The 17,068-nt window shown below is 52.8% G+C and overlaps 1 protein-coding gene across 6 annotated transcripts; it reads right to left on the bottom strand.

Moving 5' to 3' along the window:
* Window positions 1–1,439: 1,439 nt before the first annotated feature.
* Window positions 1,440–15,695, bottom strand: MCOLN1 (mucolipin TRP cation channel 1). Of its 6 annotated transcripts, XM_010600839.3 has the most exons (14): window positions 15,587–15,695; window positions 13,458–13,663; window positions 11,768–11,935; window positions 11,523–11,688; window positions 10,427–10,535; window positions 10,079–10,175; window positions 9,786–9,885; window positions 8,939–9,045; window positions 8,715–8,864; window positions 8,513–8,614; window positions 5,030–5,152; window positions 4,293–4,508; window positions 1,707–1,834; window positions 1,443–1,610 (listed from the first exon to the last, which is right to left on the bottom strand). In XM_010600839.3, exons 1-14 carry the CDS (start codon window positions 15,615–15,617, stop codon window positions 1,574–1,576), a joined length of 1,740 nt encoding a protein of 579 aa, XP_010599141.1. In that variant the 5' UTR covers window positions 15,618–15,695; the 3' UTR covers window positions 1,443–1,573. The 6 variants fall into 6 exon arrangements, 5 of the variants coding, with proteins under 5 accessions (XP_023396254.1, XP_023396249.1, XP_010599141.1 ...); XM_023540481.2 differs by lacking the exon at window positions 15,587–15,695 and having other exon boundaries at window positions 1,441–1,610; window positions 13,458–14,627; XM_010600838.3 differs by lacking the exons at window positions 1,443–1,610; window positions 1,707–1,834 and having other exon boundaries at window positions 3,721–4,508.
* Between the last annotated feature and the right edge of the window lie 1,373 nt (window positions 15,696–17,068).

The raw sequence follows: 17,068 nt of genomic DNA, 5'->3' as shown, positions 1-17,068 counted from the left end.
CAAGCGCTCCCTTCCGCCCTTGCTGGTGGGTCCCTCCCCGGCCTGTGCCCTGCGAGGTTGTTCAATCTTGAGCAAGCGGCCCCTGGGCCACACCCCCTGCGAAGACAGGGCGCCCCACCCCACGCAGTGGCCCGCTGGCCACCGGCGAGATAGCCTGATGCCTGGCTCCTGACTCAAACCTGCCTCTGTGGGGGCCGGTGACCCTGGAGCTGGGGCGCGGAGGGTGCTGCCAGGGGCTCCTCCAGAAGGGGTCCTAGGACGGTACCTGGGTCTTGGAGAGGTCCTGGGACGCTCAGGGTGGGGTTTTACTTGTTTATGCTGGAGATGGCACAAACGGTTAAGTGTTTTACTGGTAACTGAAAGGGTGGTGCTGGAACCCCCCCCCTCCAGCGACTCGGCGGGAGCAAGACCTGGTGATCTGCTTCCGTAGAGATTCCAACCAAAAAAATAAAACCCTATGAGACAGTCCTACCCTAACTCATGGGATCGCTATGAGTGGAAATGGACTCAAGGACACCCCACAACAAACAGAAAAGTTATGGGGTCTCAGGATAGGAAGCGGCTTTAGGACTCTAGGAACGGTATTGGCAACATTTCTAGCAGCCATGACTTGGGGAGTGCTGGAAAGTTACTGACAGATTCTGTGAGATACAAGACTACTGCTGGGGGAAACGGGAGTGGCCCCGCACGTCCCTGGGGTCATTGACATTTGACTGCGGGTCTCGGGCGGGGCCAGGGCTCCCTGGAAGACTGAGGAATGTTGGAATATTACTGGGACTTCTTTGAGAGGTGGAGGATGTTTCCGGCGCCGCTGGAGTAATAACAAATTTGCGGGAGCTACAGCTCGAATCCACCAGGTGCTCCTTGGAAACCGTATGGGGCAGTTCTGCTCTGTCCTATAGGGTCGCTATGAGTCGGAATCGACTCAACGGCAACGGGTTTGTTTTTTTTTTTTGGTTTACTGGGCACTTAAGACGTTACCTGGAAAATTCCTGGTGGACTAGGTCTCCTACCGCCCCAAGGCGCATCTGGCTATCTGCAGGAACGCCTGCCGGGAATTGGGGCGATGGGAGCGTGGTGAAATCGGGGGCTAGCAGGACTTACGGGAAGGCATAATGTGCCAAAACCGGGGGTTCACTAACGACCCTCGAAAGGACACCCTTTCAGGGCCGATGCAAGCCCGAACTTACTCAGGGCCCGCAGCCGGGGTTCACCCTGCGCCAATACCGCTAGCCCTCCGCATCGTAGGCGCGGTCCCTTTAAGTTATTCCCCGCGAGGCGCGCCGTGGCCCCGCCCGCTGGGAAGGTCTAGCGGAACCCGCCTCGCCCGGCGCGACGGCGCCTTAAAGGGGCTGAAGCCCCCAGCTGGCGAAATGAATGCCCGCCCACCCACCGCCGCTAAAAATGACAACGCGCTTATTTACCGGTTTATTTAACACCCCCCACCCCGATCCCACCCCAGTGTCCGACCCGACTGGCCCTGGCTGGGCACAGCAGGGAGCCGGTCCTAAAAATAAATAAGCGTGGGTCCCCGCAGTCCGGGGCTAAGGTCCAGTGGCAGTCCTGGTTCCACTCAGTTCACCAGCAGCGAATGCTCCTCTGAGGCGTCCCTAGAGGAGGGGAGAGAAGGGGTAACGTCAGCCGGGCAAGAGAGGGGTCAGCTCCCTCAAGCACCTCCCCTTCCCCCAACCAGACCCGAACCACACCTGCCACAACAGCAGAGGAGGCTGCAGGCCGAGCCGCTCCCACGGCGGAACTTGCCCGACGTGGGGCTGTCCTGGCACTGTGCGATGTAGGCCTGGAGCTCACTCTCCTCCCCGCTGGTGCCCGGATGCTGGGGAGAGATGGGGAGGGGGCTAGCATGAAAGTGGCCCCTGCTAAGCCCCTTGAGTCTGTCCTTCCCTCCACGTCCCCTGCAGCCATCTGGGCCCTGGCACTGGCCTTCACTGCCTGTTGTCACTGCAGACGCCTCATGGCTAGTTTCTGCAGGGAGTCCACCCCTGGCCCCTACACTTATGCACACCCAGCACCTTTGTCGGTTTGGGGCCTTCAGCTGTGGCCTCAGCAGTCCCTGGGTTGGCACAGTGAAGAGCTTGACTACTAGCCAAAAGGTTGGCAGTTCAAATCCACTCAGAGGCGCCTAGAAAGAAAGGCCTGGCAATCTGCTTCTGAAAGGTCACAACCTTGAAAACCCTATGGAACAGTTCTACTCTGCATACACGGGGTTGCTGTGAGTCAGAATCAGCTCGATGCATGTAAGAGCAACAAGCTTTGGCCCCGGTGCCTAGAACTGGCCTGACACACTCTGGGCACTCAAACATCTTCAATCAACCATAGCAGTGGGGGCAGGGCCTGGGCTTGTATGCTCACAGCGCACACACGTGTGTGGTCTAAGTGCTGGAGCAAGACCCACGAGGGCTCTGTGGGCCGGAGGGACAGGAGTGTGGCTGTGGGACAGCTGAACCCATGCATGGGGGTGACACACATGCCAGTGACACGGGAAGTGGCAGGGCCCCGCAGAAGTGAACGTTCCGGCTTCCAGCTACCTGCACCCCTCCCAGCCCTGTGGCACCACCACCTCTTCTCAGAGCCCTGTCGAATTTCAGGCCTTTTGCTTTTGCTTTTCCTTCCTCATAGTGCTCTCTCCCTTTGGCTCCCGTCTCTCCAGTCTAGAACCACCGCCATCCAACAGACTTTTCTGAGATGGAAATGCTCAGTACCTACACTATCCAGTACGGTAGCCACTGACTACTTTGGAAGGTCCCCGGGTGGCACTAACAGGTAAGCACTCAACTACTAGCCAAAAGGTTGGTGGTTTGAACCCACTAAGAGAAGCTTCAGAAGACAGGCCCGGTGAGCTGCTTCCAAAATGTCACAGCCTTGAAAACCCTGTGGAGCAGTTCTACTCCACACATGGGGTTGCCATGAGTTGGAACTGACTCGATAGCGACTAACAACAATAGCCGCCACATTTGAAATGCATGTACACTAGAGTCCCTGGGAGGAGTAAATGGTTAAGTGCTGGGATACTAACCGAATGACGATCTGCTTCCGAAAGCCTTCAAAACTCTATGGAGCAGTTTACTTTGCACACATAGGGTTAACGTGAATCTGGGGTGACTCGATGACAATGCGTTAGTTGTTTTTTTAGCCACATTTGGATTTTAACCTAACCAAATCCATTGCTGTTGAGTCAATTCCAACTCATAGTGACCCTATAGGACAGAGTAAAACTACCCCATAGGGTTTCCAAGTGGCAGCTGGTAGATTTGAACTGCTGACCTTCTGGCAAGCAGCCAAGTCCTTCACCACTACGCCATCAGGCTTTTGGGCGTTTGATATGTGGATGCTATAAGTAAGAAGTGAATTTTTAACTGTATTCCATTTTAACCACAATTATAATTTAAGTAAGTATATATAACTAGGGGTAGTATTGGATAGCATGTTCTAGAAGGCTTCCTGGACCTAGCCCTAATGCCACGATAAACCTTTATAACATTACACCCTTCTTTCACCTTCTGACCCCTGCAGCCTGCAGGACAAACACCTTGCCCTGAATCAAAGGCACCCCTCCCCACTCCCAGGCTACCCCACACAAAAGAGGGATTAAGAGCATGGCTTCCGGAATCAGCCCCGGGGTGAACCCAGCTCCACCACTTCATGGCTGACCTCAGGCAAGTTACTGAAACTGTAGGGCTCGGTTTCCCTGTCAGTAAAAACAGATGCAGGATTACCCGTGAGAATGGTGCTCTACTAAAATTCATCTATATGAGACCAGAAGATTAACTCTAAAGCAAAGATGAGAAGATAAGGGGTAGGGACACTAGAGAACTGGAAACGGAACAACCAGAAGGCAATGATAGAGAATGCCGACACACTGTGAAAAATGTAACTAACGTCACAGAACAGCTGTATAGAAATTGTCAAATGGGAACCTAATTCACTGTGTAAACCTTCAGCAAAAACACAATAAAATATTATTAAAAAAAAAAGATACAGGAGCCTTACCTGGCCTGAGCCCCGTTCAATCAATGCTGAGAGCAGGACAGTGAGACTGGAATGCTCTCAGTCCCACCTGGTGCCCCCAGTATCAGCCCCCTCCTCTGGCTTCTCAAGTCCTACCCAGAGACTCCCCCAGTCTGTCCCTGGGTCTTCCCTGCCAGTTCCCCAAGGGTTAAGGGACCACTTCGTAGCTGATTCCCAGGGACCCGGAGCCCTTGTTTGGGGCTGTGTGTGCACGTGGCAGGCCGGGAGGGGCCGCGTGGGGGTGTGTGAGGCCACCACCGGCTGACCTTGATGGTGTCGTAGGCGCCTGTGATGAGCGCGATGAAGAGGCTCAGGACCATGTAGATAAAGAGGCTGATGAAGGAGTAGAGGTAGAGCTGGGAGAAGAGCCAGACGAGGCTGCTGCGGCCCTGCTGGGCCTGCATCGCAGCGAACGTCACGAACATGTCGTCACCGTTGATGAGCGAGAACAGGCACTCAGACACCATGGACAGCGAGCGGAACTGCAGGGGCCAGTGGGATTGTGGGATCAGAGAGGGGGTGGAGGGGGCCCGGCAGGCGTGCAACTATGGGCTGGGGTCAGTGCAGGCACAAGGGGTCAAACAAAGAGGACAGTGATCAGAGTACCAGCAGTCATATGGGGTCATCTGGGGTCACTGCGTGAATGACCAGGTCATAGGGTCAATAACGGGTCACAAGGGGTTAAAGGGGACAGTGGACAACAGTCTGTAACAGGAATCAAAGTAAGGTCATCAATCATGACAAAGACAAGGTCACAGGGTGACAGGTTCACAAAGGTCACAGGAGACAGTGACCATAACCCCTGGCAGGATCCCAGGGGTCACAGTGGGGGTCATACAGGTCATCATGTCAATGACAGGGTCGCAAGGGGTCAGAGGGCTTAGGGTGTGGGCTCAGGTGAGGGAAGCCAGGGGATCCCGTGTCCTTGTAGGGGAGGGCAGGTCACAGAACTCCTGGATTCTTCCACTGGGTGTCATAAGCACCCCAGCCCTGGCCTGCCTACCTTCACATGGTAAGGCCCCAGCACGATCCAGCCACAGAAACAGTAACCCAAGTAGATGACAGCCACACAGCAGCAGAAGCGCATGACACTGGGAAGGGCCACCCTCAGCGTGGCGATCAGGATCTGTGTGGAGGCAGGGGAAGGCCACAGTGAGGAGTTGTCCACAACTCAGTTGGCCAAAGCCATGGCTGCTGTCCACCACTTATCTGTCAGCTTGTCATACTTTGGTGGCTTGTGTGTTGCTGTGATGCTGGAAGCTACGCCACTGGTATTTCAAATACCAGCAGGGTCACCCATGGTGGACAGGTTGCAGTGGCGCTTCCAGACTAAGACAGACTAGGAAAAAGGACCTGCAGTCTCCTTCTGAAAAAACTGGCCAGTGAAAACCTTATGAATAGCAGCAGAACATTGTCTGGTATAGTGCCGGAAGATGAGCCCCCCAGGTTGGAAGGCACTCAAGATACGACTGGGGAAGAGCTGCCTCCTCAAAGTACAGTCAACCTTAATGACGTGGATGGAGTCGAGCTTTTGGGACCTTCATTTGCTGATGTGGCATGGCTCAAAATGAGAAGAAGCAACTATAAACATCCAACAATAACTGCAATGTAGAACGTACTTAGTATGAACCTAAGAAAATTGGAAGTCGACAAAAATGAAATGGAACACATAAAGATCAATATTCTAGGCATTAGTGAGCTAAAATGGACTGGTATTGGCCATTCTGAATTGGACAATCATATGGTCTACTACATCAGGAATGACAAATTGAAGGGGAATAGCATCGCATTTGTTGTCAAAAAGAACATTTCAAGATCTATCCTGAAGTACAATGCTGTCAGTGATAGGATAATATCCATATGCCTACAAAGAAGACCAGTTAATACAACTATTACTCAAATTTACATACCAACTACTAATGCCAAAGATGAAGCAACTGAAGGTTTTTACCAACTTCTGTAGTCTGAAATTGATCAAATATGCAATCAAGATGCATTGATAATTACTGGTGATTGGAATACAAAAGTTGGAAAGAAAGATGAAGGATCAGTAGTTGGAAAATACAGCCTTGATGACAGAAAGAACGCCAGATCACATGACAGAATTTTGCAAGATCAACGACTTATTGATTGTAAATACCTTTTTCCAACAACATAAACAGCAACTATACACATGAACCTTGCCGGATGGAATACACAGGAATCAAATCTTTACATTTGTGTAAAAACACAATGGAGAAGTTCAACATGATCGGTCAGAACAAGGCCAGGGGCCACCTGCAGAACAGACCATCAATTACCCATTTGCAAGTTCAAATTGAAGCCGAAGAAAATTAAAAACAGTCCACAACAGCCAGAATACAACCTTGAGTATATCCCACCTCAATTTAGAGACCATCTCAAGAACAGATTCGACACATTGAACATTATTGATTGAAGACCACACGAGTTGTGGGGTGACACCATAATGAAGAAAGCAAAAGGTCATTAAAAAAACAGGAAAGAAAGAAAAGACCATAATGGATGTCAGAACAAACTCTGAAACTTGCTCTTGAACGTAGTGTAGCTAAAGCAAAAAGAAGAAATGATATGTAAGAGCTGAACAGATTTCAAAGAGCAGCTTGAGAAGACAAAACAATGTATTACAATGAAATGTGCAAAGACCTGGCAGTAGAAAACCAAAAGGGAAGAACAGGCTTGATATTTCCCCAAGCTGAAAGAGCTGAAGAAAAAATGCAAGCCTCAAACTGCAACACTGAAGGATTCTATGGGCAGAAAATTTAATGACAAAGGAAGCATCAAAAGAAGGTGGAAGGAATATACAGAGTCACTGCACTAAAGAGAATTGGTTAACATTTAACCATTTTAGGAGGTAGCATATGATCAAGAATCGATGGCACTGAAAGAAGAAGTTCAAAGCAGCACTGAAGGCATCGACAAAAAACCAGTCTCCAGGAATTGACAGAATACCAAATGAGATGTTTCAACAAATGGATGCAGCACTGGAAGTGCTCACTCATCTATGCCAAGAAATTTGGAAGACAGCTACCTGGCCAATCAACTGGAAGAATTCCGTATTTGTGCCCATTTTAAAGGAAGCTGATCCAACAGAATGCGGAAATTATTGAACGATATCAGTAATATCACATGCAAGTAAATTTTGCTGAAGATCATTCAAAAGCGGTTGCAGCAGTACGTCAACAGGGAACTGCCTGAAATTTGAGCCAGACTGAGAAGGGGACGTGGAGCGAGAGATACCCTTGCTGATGTCAGATGGAGCCTGGCTGAAAGCAGAGAATACCAGCAGGATGTTTGCCTGTGTTTTATTGACTCTGCAAAGGCATTCGACTGTGTGGATCATAACAAATTATGCGTAACATTGCGAAGAATGGGAATTCCAGAACACTGAATTGTGCTCGTGAGGAACCTGTACCTAGACCAAGAGGCAGTCGTTCAAACAGAACAAGGGGATACTGCGTTGTTTAAAGTCAGGAAAGGTGTGCGTCAAGGTTGTATCCTTTCACCATACCTATTCAATCTGTATGCTGAGTACATAATCCAAGAAGCTGAACTATATGAAGAATGCGGCATCAGGATTGGAGGAAGACTCGTTAACAACCTGTGATATGCAGATGACACAACTTTGCTTGCTGAAAGTGAAGAGGACTTGAAGCACTTACTGATGAAGATCAAAGACTACAGCCTTCGGTTTGGATTACACCTTAAGATAAAGAAAATACAAATCCTCACAACTGGACCAACAAGCAACATCATGATAAACAGGTAAAATATTGAGGTTGTCAAGGGTTTCATTTTACTTGGATCCACAATCAACGCCCATGAAAGCAGCAGTCAAGAAATCAAAATGACATATTGTGTTAGGCAAATCTGCTGCAAAAGACCTCTTTAAAAAGCATTGGAAAAGAAAGATGTCACTTTGAGGACCACGATGTGCCTGACTCAAGCTCTGAATACAGACTTCTAGCCTCCTGAACTTCAAGTAAATAAATTTCTGTTCTTTAAAACCACCCCTTGTAACTCGAAAGGTTAGATAGGAAGCTTAGGGGACAGTAAATTTATGTTAATGGGGGTGGAACAATTTGGAAAAGGAGGGTGAGAATGGGCTCCACAACTTGAAGAATGAAATCAACGTTACTGAATCATACATGCAAAAATTGTTGAATTAGTGTATGTCCTACTGTTAAATCTTCAGTGACAACGAAAATAATTAAAAAAAAAAAAAAAAACTCACTTGTGGCATTTCTGATACATCAGCACTAAGAAACGAAGACAGAGGCCTCCAGGGTGGCTCGTGTGGGCCCTGTCCAGGTGTGGTGACAAGAGTGTCTGGGAGTAGCAGGTACAGGGAAGAGGCTTGGCAGCAGCCATCTAAAAGGGACTGCTGAGTACCGAAGGTGCACATACTTATTTCGGGGTTTGGGGGCTTGGGGACACAGGAGGCTGGGCCCACGTTCACAAGGCTCACATTGTACTTGTGGAAGAAGGTCAGGTAGCGGATGACGCCGACCCAGACAAGCAGTGTTGAGGTGCCCAGGAGGATGCTGCAGACGTCGTAGCTGGCCAGGTTCTGCAGGGAGAGCCGTGTCAGCCCTGTTTGGCCCCATGCAGGGAGGGGGCAGGGCTCAGAGACAAGGCAGGGAAGGTGGCCAGGGTCTGGACAGACCCACCTTGGCCTCTATGCCAATCTTCATGATGGTGCCCGAGATGGTGAGCACGTCACTGGTGACCAACAGGATGTACCAGCCATTGACAAACTCCAGCCGTTCCCACGGGCTGATGACACGGCCCCACTGCCGCCACATGAACCCGACAAACTCCTGTGAAGGCGGGCACGGTGGTTTGTTGGGATCTGGGCCCTGTCCCCACACCCCCCAGGACCCACAGGCCTCACGTTCTGCAGCAGGAAGCCTCGGAGCAGCGAGCGGGCACACAGCAAGAAAGACAGGGAGCAGGTGAGCATGACCACCACGTCGAACAGGAGGCGGAAGCTGTTGTCTCCTGCAGGGGGCACGTGGCAGCACGTAGGGCCAGGTGTCTGGGTCAGGCTGGAGAACTGAGGGGTCACAGGGCAGGCTTGGACTGGCCAGAGGGCTTGGGGGCTCCTCTGGGCAGGTCAGGGCCTCTGCTCAGTGTTGGTTTTGGGTTCATGGGCTTCCCTGGGCAGGTGAAAGCCCCTGGTCAGCAATGGTCTGAGGCTCTAAGGCTCAGGGGGCACCTCAGGCATGTCCGGTCTCCATCAGCGCTGGTCTGAGACCTGGGGCACCTCTGGGAGGGTCAGGACCTCATTAGCACTGGTCTAAGTCTTAGGCACCGACAGGAGAGTCAGGACCGTGGTCAGCGTTGGTCTGAAACTTGTGGCGCCTGAGAATCAGAACGCTGGTCAGCACTGGTCTGAAACTTGAGGCACCTCTGAGGATCAGGACACTGATCAGGGCTGATCTGAGACTCTAAGAATTAGGGGGCACTTGGGGAGCCACTTTGGGCAGATCAAGACCTTGGTCAGTGCTGAGACTTGGGGTACACCTCTGGGAGGATCAGGACCCCATCAGCGCTGGTGAGACTTGAGTGCCTCCAGGAGGGTCAGAACCTCATCAGCATTGGTCTGAACCCTGGGGCGCCTCTGGCAGGGTCAGGACCCTGGTCAGTGCTGGTCTGAAACTCTAGGCTGGAGGGGGCACTTGGGGAGCATCTCAGGAAGGTCAGGACCCCAATAGCGCTAGTCTGGGCTGGGGGCTCACCGTGTCCGAACACACTGGGGTGCTTACACTCCTGGATGTGGGTCTGGGTCTCCAGGCTGATGGGGATCCGTCCACTGTGTGCCTTATTGTCAAAGATGATCTGCAGGGCGGGCCGGGCAGGAGGCACAGAGTGAACCCTGGCCGGCCCCGGCTCCCAGCCCAGCGCAATGGGTGGTCTGCCAAGTCCCTGACCCTGTGGCCCCCACAATGCCCTCGGCAGATGATCCCAGACGTCCTCTGACCAGGCTCCAGCCCTGGCGGGTCCTGGCCCTCACCCAACACAGCGGGCTCACCAGGATGCTGAAGGTGTAGCAGTCAGGGATCTCATTGTTGATGAGGCTCTGTAGGTTGATGGTCTTCAGCTGGAAGTGGATGGTGACGTTGATCAGCCTGGAGGGGAGGGTCAGGTGAGGGGGACGGTCCCCCACCAGTCCCTTCCCAGCCCCAATGTGCCAGTGCCCTCACCCCATGCTGACTCTGCAGTTGGCAGAGGAAGTATACAAGTGGCAGGCGTCAGCACTGCGGACCCAGCCCCCACCCCGTGGAAGGAGGGGGGAAGTGGCCGCTGGAAGCCCAGCTTCGCCCAGCATCCTGCCCCGCCCCACCCGAGCCGGCCTGGAGCAGCCCCAAGAGGGTAGTACTTGTGGAACTTGAGCGTGAGGTTCCTGTAACTGGAGCTGCCATCCGAGAGGGCAAGATCCTCAGAGGAGTACGGAGGGGGTCGCTCAGGGGGGTCCACCCGGATGCAGTCTGAGGACAGGGAGTCAGGGAGGGGCTTCAGGGGGCGGGGGCGTAGGCTGCACTCCCCAGAGTCCCCAACAGCCCCCCTTCCCTGTTTCACTTCCCAAGCTGTACTTAAATCCTCATTGTTGCTTTTCTGCGGTCCCTCCAGGGACCAATCGGTCCTACTCCCAAACAAGACCCTAACCTGGCACTTGGTGGATCCCCATACCCTTAAAACCCATTATCATCAAGTCAATTCCGACTCATAGCGACGTAATAGGACACAGAACTGCCCCATAGAGTTTCCAAGCAGCACCTGATGGATTTGCACTGACGACCTAAAAAGTAACACCTAGGAGAAGAACCAGGAATTGGAGGAAATGGAATATGTGGCTAATTGCCTCCCTGAACAACTGCCTCCTTTGCCATGAAACCAGAAGAACTGACGGTGCCCGCCAACCATTACACAGAACAGAATTTCAAACACTCATGGAACCCAGACTTTCTGGAGCCACAGAGGCTGAATGAACCCCCAAAACTACTGCCCTGAGATAATCTTTAAACCTTAAACCAAAAATAGCCCCTCAAGTCTTCTTAAAACCAAACATTAGTTTAGCTTAATTAGTAAAGAATGTCTGCCTTGAACATGGTGCTCTCTTAAGATGCATCTACAGGAGATAGAATTCACAACAGCAACTCAGAAGATTAAATAAGAACCTTAGGGGGCAGCAAGTTCATGTTAATGGGGGAGGAACAACTCAGAAAAGGAGGTTTAGAATGGTTGCTCAAGTTGAAGGATGTAACCAACATCCCTGAACTGTACGCACAGACGTGGCTGAATTAGTGTACAGTTTGCTACGTACGTTCTCAACAATAACAGAAGCGAAAACGCCATCTCATGCCTTCTGCGTGTCTGGCATCATACCGAGCATTGTGTGAACGTGAAATCATCAGTCATCTTAATGAGCGTGAGGCAGAGCTAGGTTTTCAATCCCGGCTGCCCGGCCCACTCACCTGTTATGACCATTGGGTCAATGTCGAAGGTGTCATTGGCCGGGTCCACGTGGCCGCGGTGGTAGTAGCGCTGGCAGAGGGCCAGCGCTGAGCCATTGGCCTCAGGGCCGCCCCCACCCCGTACATACGCGTACCGGCCCAGTGACACGTTGGGAAGCATCAGGTACTGCGGGCAGAGAAGATGTTAACTACACGTACTCTCCCGCCTCAAGCCCACCTATCCGCCCACCTCTGCCTGCCTGCACCTGGTCCACGGCGTGGAAGATGGCCTGGTAGAGCTGCTCCCGCGTGTACGCCGCAAAGGTGTCATCCGCCCCATCAGAGTAGCCCAGCAGGAAGAGGTGACGGAAGGCAATGGTGTTCTCCTCCCGGAACGTCACCGCTAGCTGGTTGCTGAGCCCAAACAGGATGAGCTGGTGGGAGGGATGAGAGCACGGCCAGGGGTTCAAGACCCACAGGTGGGACCAATGTCCCTTGGGGCAGGAACGAAAGACAAGAGAGGGTCCTAGGGACAGCCAACGGCGCAGACCAGAGCCCTCCGAACACAGGGGCCCTCTTGTAGTTCTCTGCATGGCTATTTGGTCAATATCTGCCTTCCCCTCATCTAAGCTTTGTAAGAGTACAGATCATGTCATGTCTGCCGTGCCCACCCCACTAGCTCTCCAATGTGCAGCACAAAGTGGACACTCAAAATACCTGACAATGGCAGCTGTTGTTGTTGTTAGGTGCCGTCAATTCCGACCCACAGCGACCCCATGTGGCAGAGTACAACTGCCCCATAGAGTTCGAGACAATTCTAACCCACAGCAACCCCATGTGACAAAGTAGAACTGCCCCACAGGGTTTTCTTGGCTGTAATCTTTGTGGAAGCAGATTGCCAGGTCTTTCTCTTGCAAAGTCGTTGTTGGGTGGGTTTGAACAGCCAGCCTTTTGGTTAGCAGCCAAGCACTTAACCATTGCACCACCAGGGCTCCTTAGACAACAGCAGTTAATGCTTATTAAATGTTTACCAGAACATTTAATAAATGTGCTAACCCTAAGCTGATAGGGTGAGTACCATTACTGACACCCTAGAGCTTTGGTGGCACAGTGGTTAAGAGTTTGGCTGCTAACCAAAAGGTCAGCAGTTGGAATTCACCAGCCACTCCTTGGAAATCCTGTGGGGCAGTTCTACTCTGTCCCATAGGGTTGTTATCAGTAGGAATCGACTCAGTGGCAACAGATTTGGTTTTGGTTTTTTGGTTGAATGTGTGTCGGGGGGAGGTACAGGCACAGTAACATGCCCAGAGAGTCCCTGGGTGGTGCAAATGGTTGACACACTCGGCTGCTAACTGAAAGGTTCGAAATTCAAGTCCCCCCAGAGGTACCTCAGAAGAAAAGCCTGGCAATCTACTTCCAAAAAATCAGCCACGGAAAACCCTATGAAGCCCAGTTCTACTCTGACACACATGGGGTCGCGAGGAGTCAGAATCAACTCAATGGTGCTTTTTTTTTTTTTAACATGCCCAGAGTCACAGCATTAGACGGGAAGCTCCTTAGGGCTGGCACTGTGTCTGATTCATCTTGGGGTCCACAGGGCCTGGCACGGGGGGCACCTGCTATCTGTTCAGCCACTGGCTCAGATCTCTTGGACAATCAACACGGCGTCAGAAGCCTGGGTTCAAATCCCAGCTCCCCACGCTCAGTTGCTGTGTGATTTAGGATGAGTCCCTGAACCTCTGTGAGCCTCTTGAATAAAATGGGGGTCAGAGCAGCTGTCAGGTCCTCAAGATGCCGCACATACTGACAGGAGCATAGACCCATGCTTTCCAATCGTCCCTGCCACGGTCGCTGCTATTGTGTTAGGACTAGGCTCCCACTCCAAAAGTCTCCTTCTGAGGACAGCAGCTGCCAGAGGTGGTCCTCTTCTGGGGCCCCTGCCCAGCAGGGCCTCACCTGCACGGTGACCACCAGGATCTTCACCACCTGCAGCATCAGCTTGAAGGGCTTGCGGCCCTTGGCCCGAAATTTGTCACAGGGACTCATGAAGAAGTACTTGAGACGGCGGCGGAGGTCTTCCTCTTCCAGGGGATTTGGGGGGGCTGATGAAGCCTCTGCCTGGGTCCCATAGCCAGGGCTGGGGGTGAGGAGCCGCTCAGTCTCTACGGGAATGGGAGAGAGCAGTGGGAACCAGGCCCTGGCAGCCCTACCTACCACTGGCTCAGTCCCCTCCTCACAATCCCCAGGTCCTGGCCACGGAAGACCTTTGAGAGGTCTAAGAAAAACCAGAAAATCTGCAGCATTGCAAGGGTACATGCGGCAGTACTGGAGTCCCTGAGTGGTGCAAACAGTAAACATGCTCAGCTGCTAAGTGAAAGGTTGGGGGTTCAAGTCGACTGAAAGGTACCTCAGAAAAAAGGCTTGGCGATCTGATTCTCAAAAATCAGCCATTGTGGACCACAGTCCTATTCTGACACACATGGGGTCGCAGTGAGTCACGGTCAACTCGACAGCAACTGGTAGCCGTGGTGGCGGCAGTGCTACTCAGAGGTAAAGAGTTGGGGTTTGGAACTCAGAAAGGCCTGAGCTGACTCCTGACCTTGCTGCTCACTATCACGGACAGGGCACCTGAGGTCTCGGTTCCCTCATCTATAAAATGGGGCAATAATCATCTCTCCTGCAAAAGCTTTAATGCTTACAGAGCATTCATCACAGTGGTGGGGTGGGGTGGGGAGGTGGGGGGATGGTGAGAATGTGAGGACATTCCGTCAACACTCCTGGTGTTGATCTGTGGAATTCTCCCATTGACTTCTCCCAGGGCACTCAATTAGCCCAATTCCAGCCTTGAGGCATGAGCAGAGCTCAGCCCATGTTCCAGTTTTTTCTGGACCAACACCCAAAGGTCCACCTTCCCACTCATCATGACCTAGCCTGTCTGGCTGACCCTCTCACAAGCCACAGGCCTGGAGAAGGAGTTACTGACAATAACCGTATGAGTCAGGGAACACGTCTGCCGGTACATTTGTGGATGTCATTCCAGCACTGCTCGCGTGCTCTTTTATGAGCCAATACAGCACCCGCATTAAAGACACAAGCTCCTGGAAATCATACAGCCCTGGGACCAAGTCCGAAGTCTGCCACTTCCCAGCGTGGTGGCCTGGAACGACTCGCTAAGCCTCAGTCTCTCCAGGAAATAAAGTCTACACCTGAGGCCGAGGCTCTGAAGCTCTTCTGAGAATTCAATGAGACAAAACAGATAAAGACCTCAGCTCAGCCCTGAGCCTCAGTAATCCTTGGCAAACAGGTGCTCCAGTCTGTTTCTGCTTCTTGTTTCCTTCAATCCTGTCAAAGCTAAGAGGAAGGCCAGAGGTTTAGGCAACTGATGGGGTCACAGCCAGTTGAGTAGCTCAGAACTGTCCCTGACACACCTCTAGAGAGCTCTGCTTCTTTCCAGGGCCACAGCTGCCAGAATGAATGTGGGCACTGTCAGAATCTGTCCTGCAGGGCTCCTGGCCTGTCTCCCTGGATGATGGATGCTAGTATGGTTGTTGTTTACAGGACGCTCTGAGGGGAAACCAGCAGAGGGCAGACCCTGCCTCCCTAGCTGGGATCACAGCTAACCCACCCTAGACCCTGACAGCTGGGACACCTTTTAGGCGTCTTCACCAACTCAAGGAAGTGAAACCAATTCCCATGAGAGGGGCAGTCTGAAGGGATTGGAGGCTGAGCTCTGGAAGGCTGAGCTTCCAAGGGTTTGGAGATCTAAGATTGGAGCTAGTCGCCCGGGTTCAAGGAGGCAATGCCCCCAACCGTCCCTGAGTTTCGGGAAGCTGAGCATTTGTCCCCTGGGTTCAGGAAGGGAAGCCTGGGAGCTGGAGAACCTGGTGTCGCCGCCTGAGTTCAGGTAAAGTTGAGCGACCACAGGTTAGGTTCAGAAGGGAAATCCTGGCAACCGGGCCGCCCGGCCGCAGCCGGAGTTCAGGAGCTCTAAGCAGAGCCAGGAGTCCCGCCGCCCCGAGGTCGGAGAAGCTGGCGACCCGCCCGCCGCCCGCGTTCGGAGCCCGTGGCGCCGCCCGCGCCCTCACCTGAGCCGCGCCGGCCCATACGGCCTGCCATGCCGGGCCGGGGAGCGCGGGACGCCGGCGGGCGCGGCGGGACAGCCCGGGTTCGAGGGCCCGGCGCTGTCACTGCGGCCTCGATCCCTCCCGGCGCCGCTTCAAACCCTCCCGAGTCAGCTGACCCCTGTCGTGGTCACGTGACCAGGGCTACCGGGGAGCACGTGACCAGATCTGGTCCCACCCCCTGCACCACGACCCCCCTTACCGGAGCAGCACGCATGCGCGGCTCGGACCTGGCTTGAGGGTGCGAGGCGGCCGAAAGGTCCTAGCGCCGATATGCTAGCAATGGGCTGAGGGATGGGCTGGCTCTGAGCGTGACCCTGTTCAGCAGCCACAGAGGCCGCCCTAGCTTCCTGTCGTGTTCCGCGTGCTGCCCCAACCTCATGACTTCCAAGTCTAGTGCTTGACCCTTTGCCCTCCGCAGTGTCCGGCGATGACCCTCTGTCCCCATCTCAGGGCTGGCCCCTGCTCCCTCCTAGAAAAAGGGTGGAGTGGCATCTCAACTCCTCCCTCCCCTTTGCCCCAACCATTGGCAAATCCCTAATTACATCCAGAATGGAGGCCTGGTGGCGCAGTGGTTAAGAGCTCAGGTTGCTAACCAAAAGGTTGGCAGTTGGAATCCACCAGCAGCTCCTTGGAAAACCTATGGAGCAGTTCTACTCTGTCCTGTAGGGTTGCTATGAGTCAGAATTGACTCGATGGCAACGGGTTTGGTTTGATTTGTCCCCATCCCTCTGGCCACCAGCCCAGGGCCCCCCCAATATTCCCTGCCTGGACCCCTGCAGCAGCCTTCTCCTTGGTCTCTTGCTCCCACTCCTGTCCCTCCCCCACTCCACTCCTCACCCAGCAACCAGAAGCAACTTCAAAGAATAAGTCATACCAGCCTTCTGCCAGAACCCACTAGTGGTTTCCCATTGCGCTGGGGTGACAACCAAGCTCCTCACCTCAGCCTGCAAAGGTCCTTGTGATCTGACCCCCACCTCTCCTCTCTCATCTCCCGATGGCCCCAGGGCCTTTGCACACTCTTGCCCTGGGATGCAATGGTCAAGAACACAGGCTCCAGAGGGCAGGCAATTCTAATTTTAATCTAGGAACTCCCAGCCACCACCTTCATGTCTTTAAACAAGTCTCTTAAACACTGTGTGCCTGTTTCCTCATTTGCAAGATGGGGATACTAGAGTATAGTAATCACCTTACAGGGCTGTGGAGTTAAATGAGACAATGCAGGAAGAGCAGAAGGCTGGGCAAATAGTACTGGTTATTAAGTTAGTAGTTATTTGAGTATAAAATCCTTCCTTGGGAAAGCCTATCCCTGCATTTAATGAGAGGAACTGTTATGCTTCTTCTAGAGTGTACCATACTGTGGTGCAATGGATTACTTTTATATGGCTTTTCTCACCATGGTGGTGTAGCTCCCACCAAATGACAGGGTGGGAATATGTAAATGAG

Source organism: Loxodonta africana, chromosome 3 (assembly GCF_030014295.1).
Source record: "Loxodonta africana isolate mLoxAfr1 chromosome 3, mLoxAfr1.hap2, whole genome shotgun sequence".
NCBI lineage: Eukaryota > Metazoa > Chordata > Mammalia > Proboscidea > Elephantidae > Loxodonta > Loxodonta africana.
This window is presented reverse-complemented; position numbering and strand designations above follow the sequence as displayed.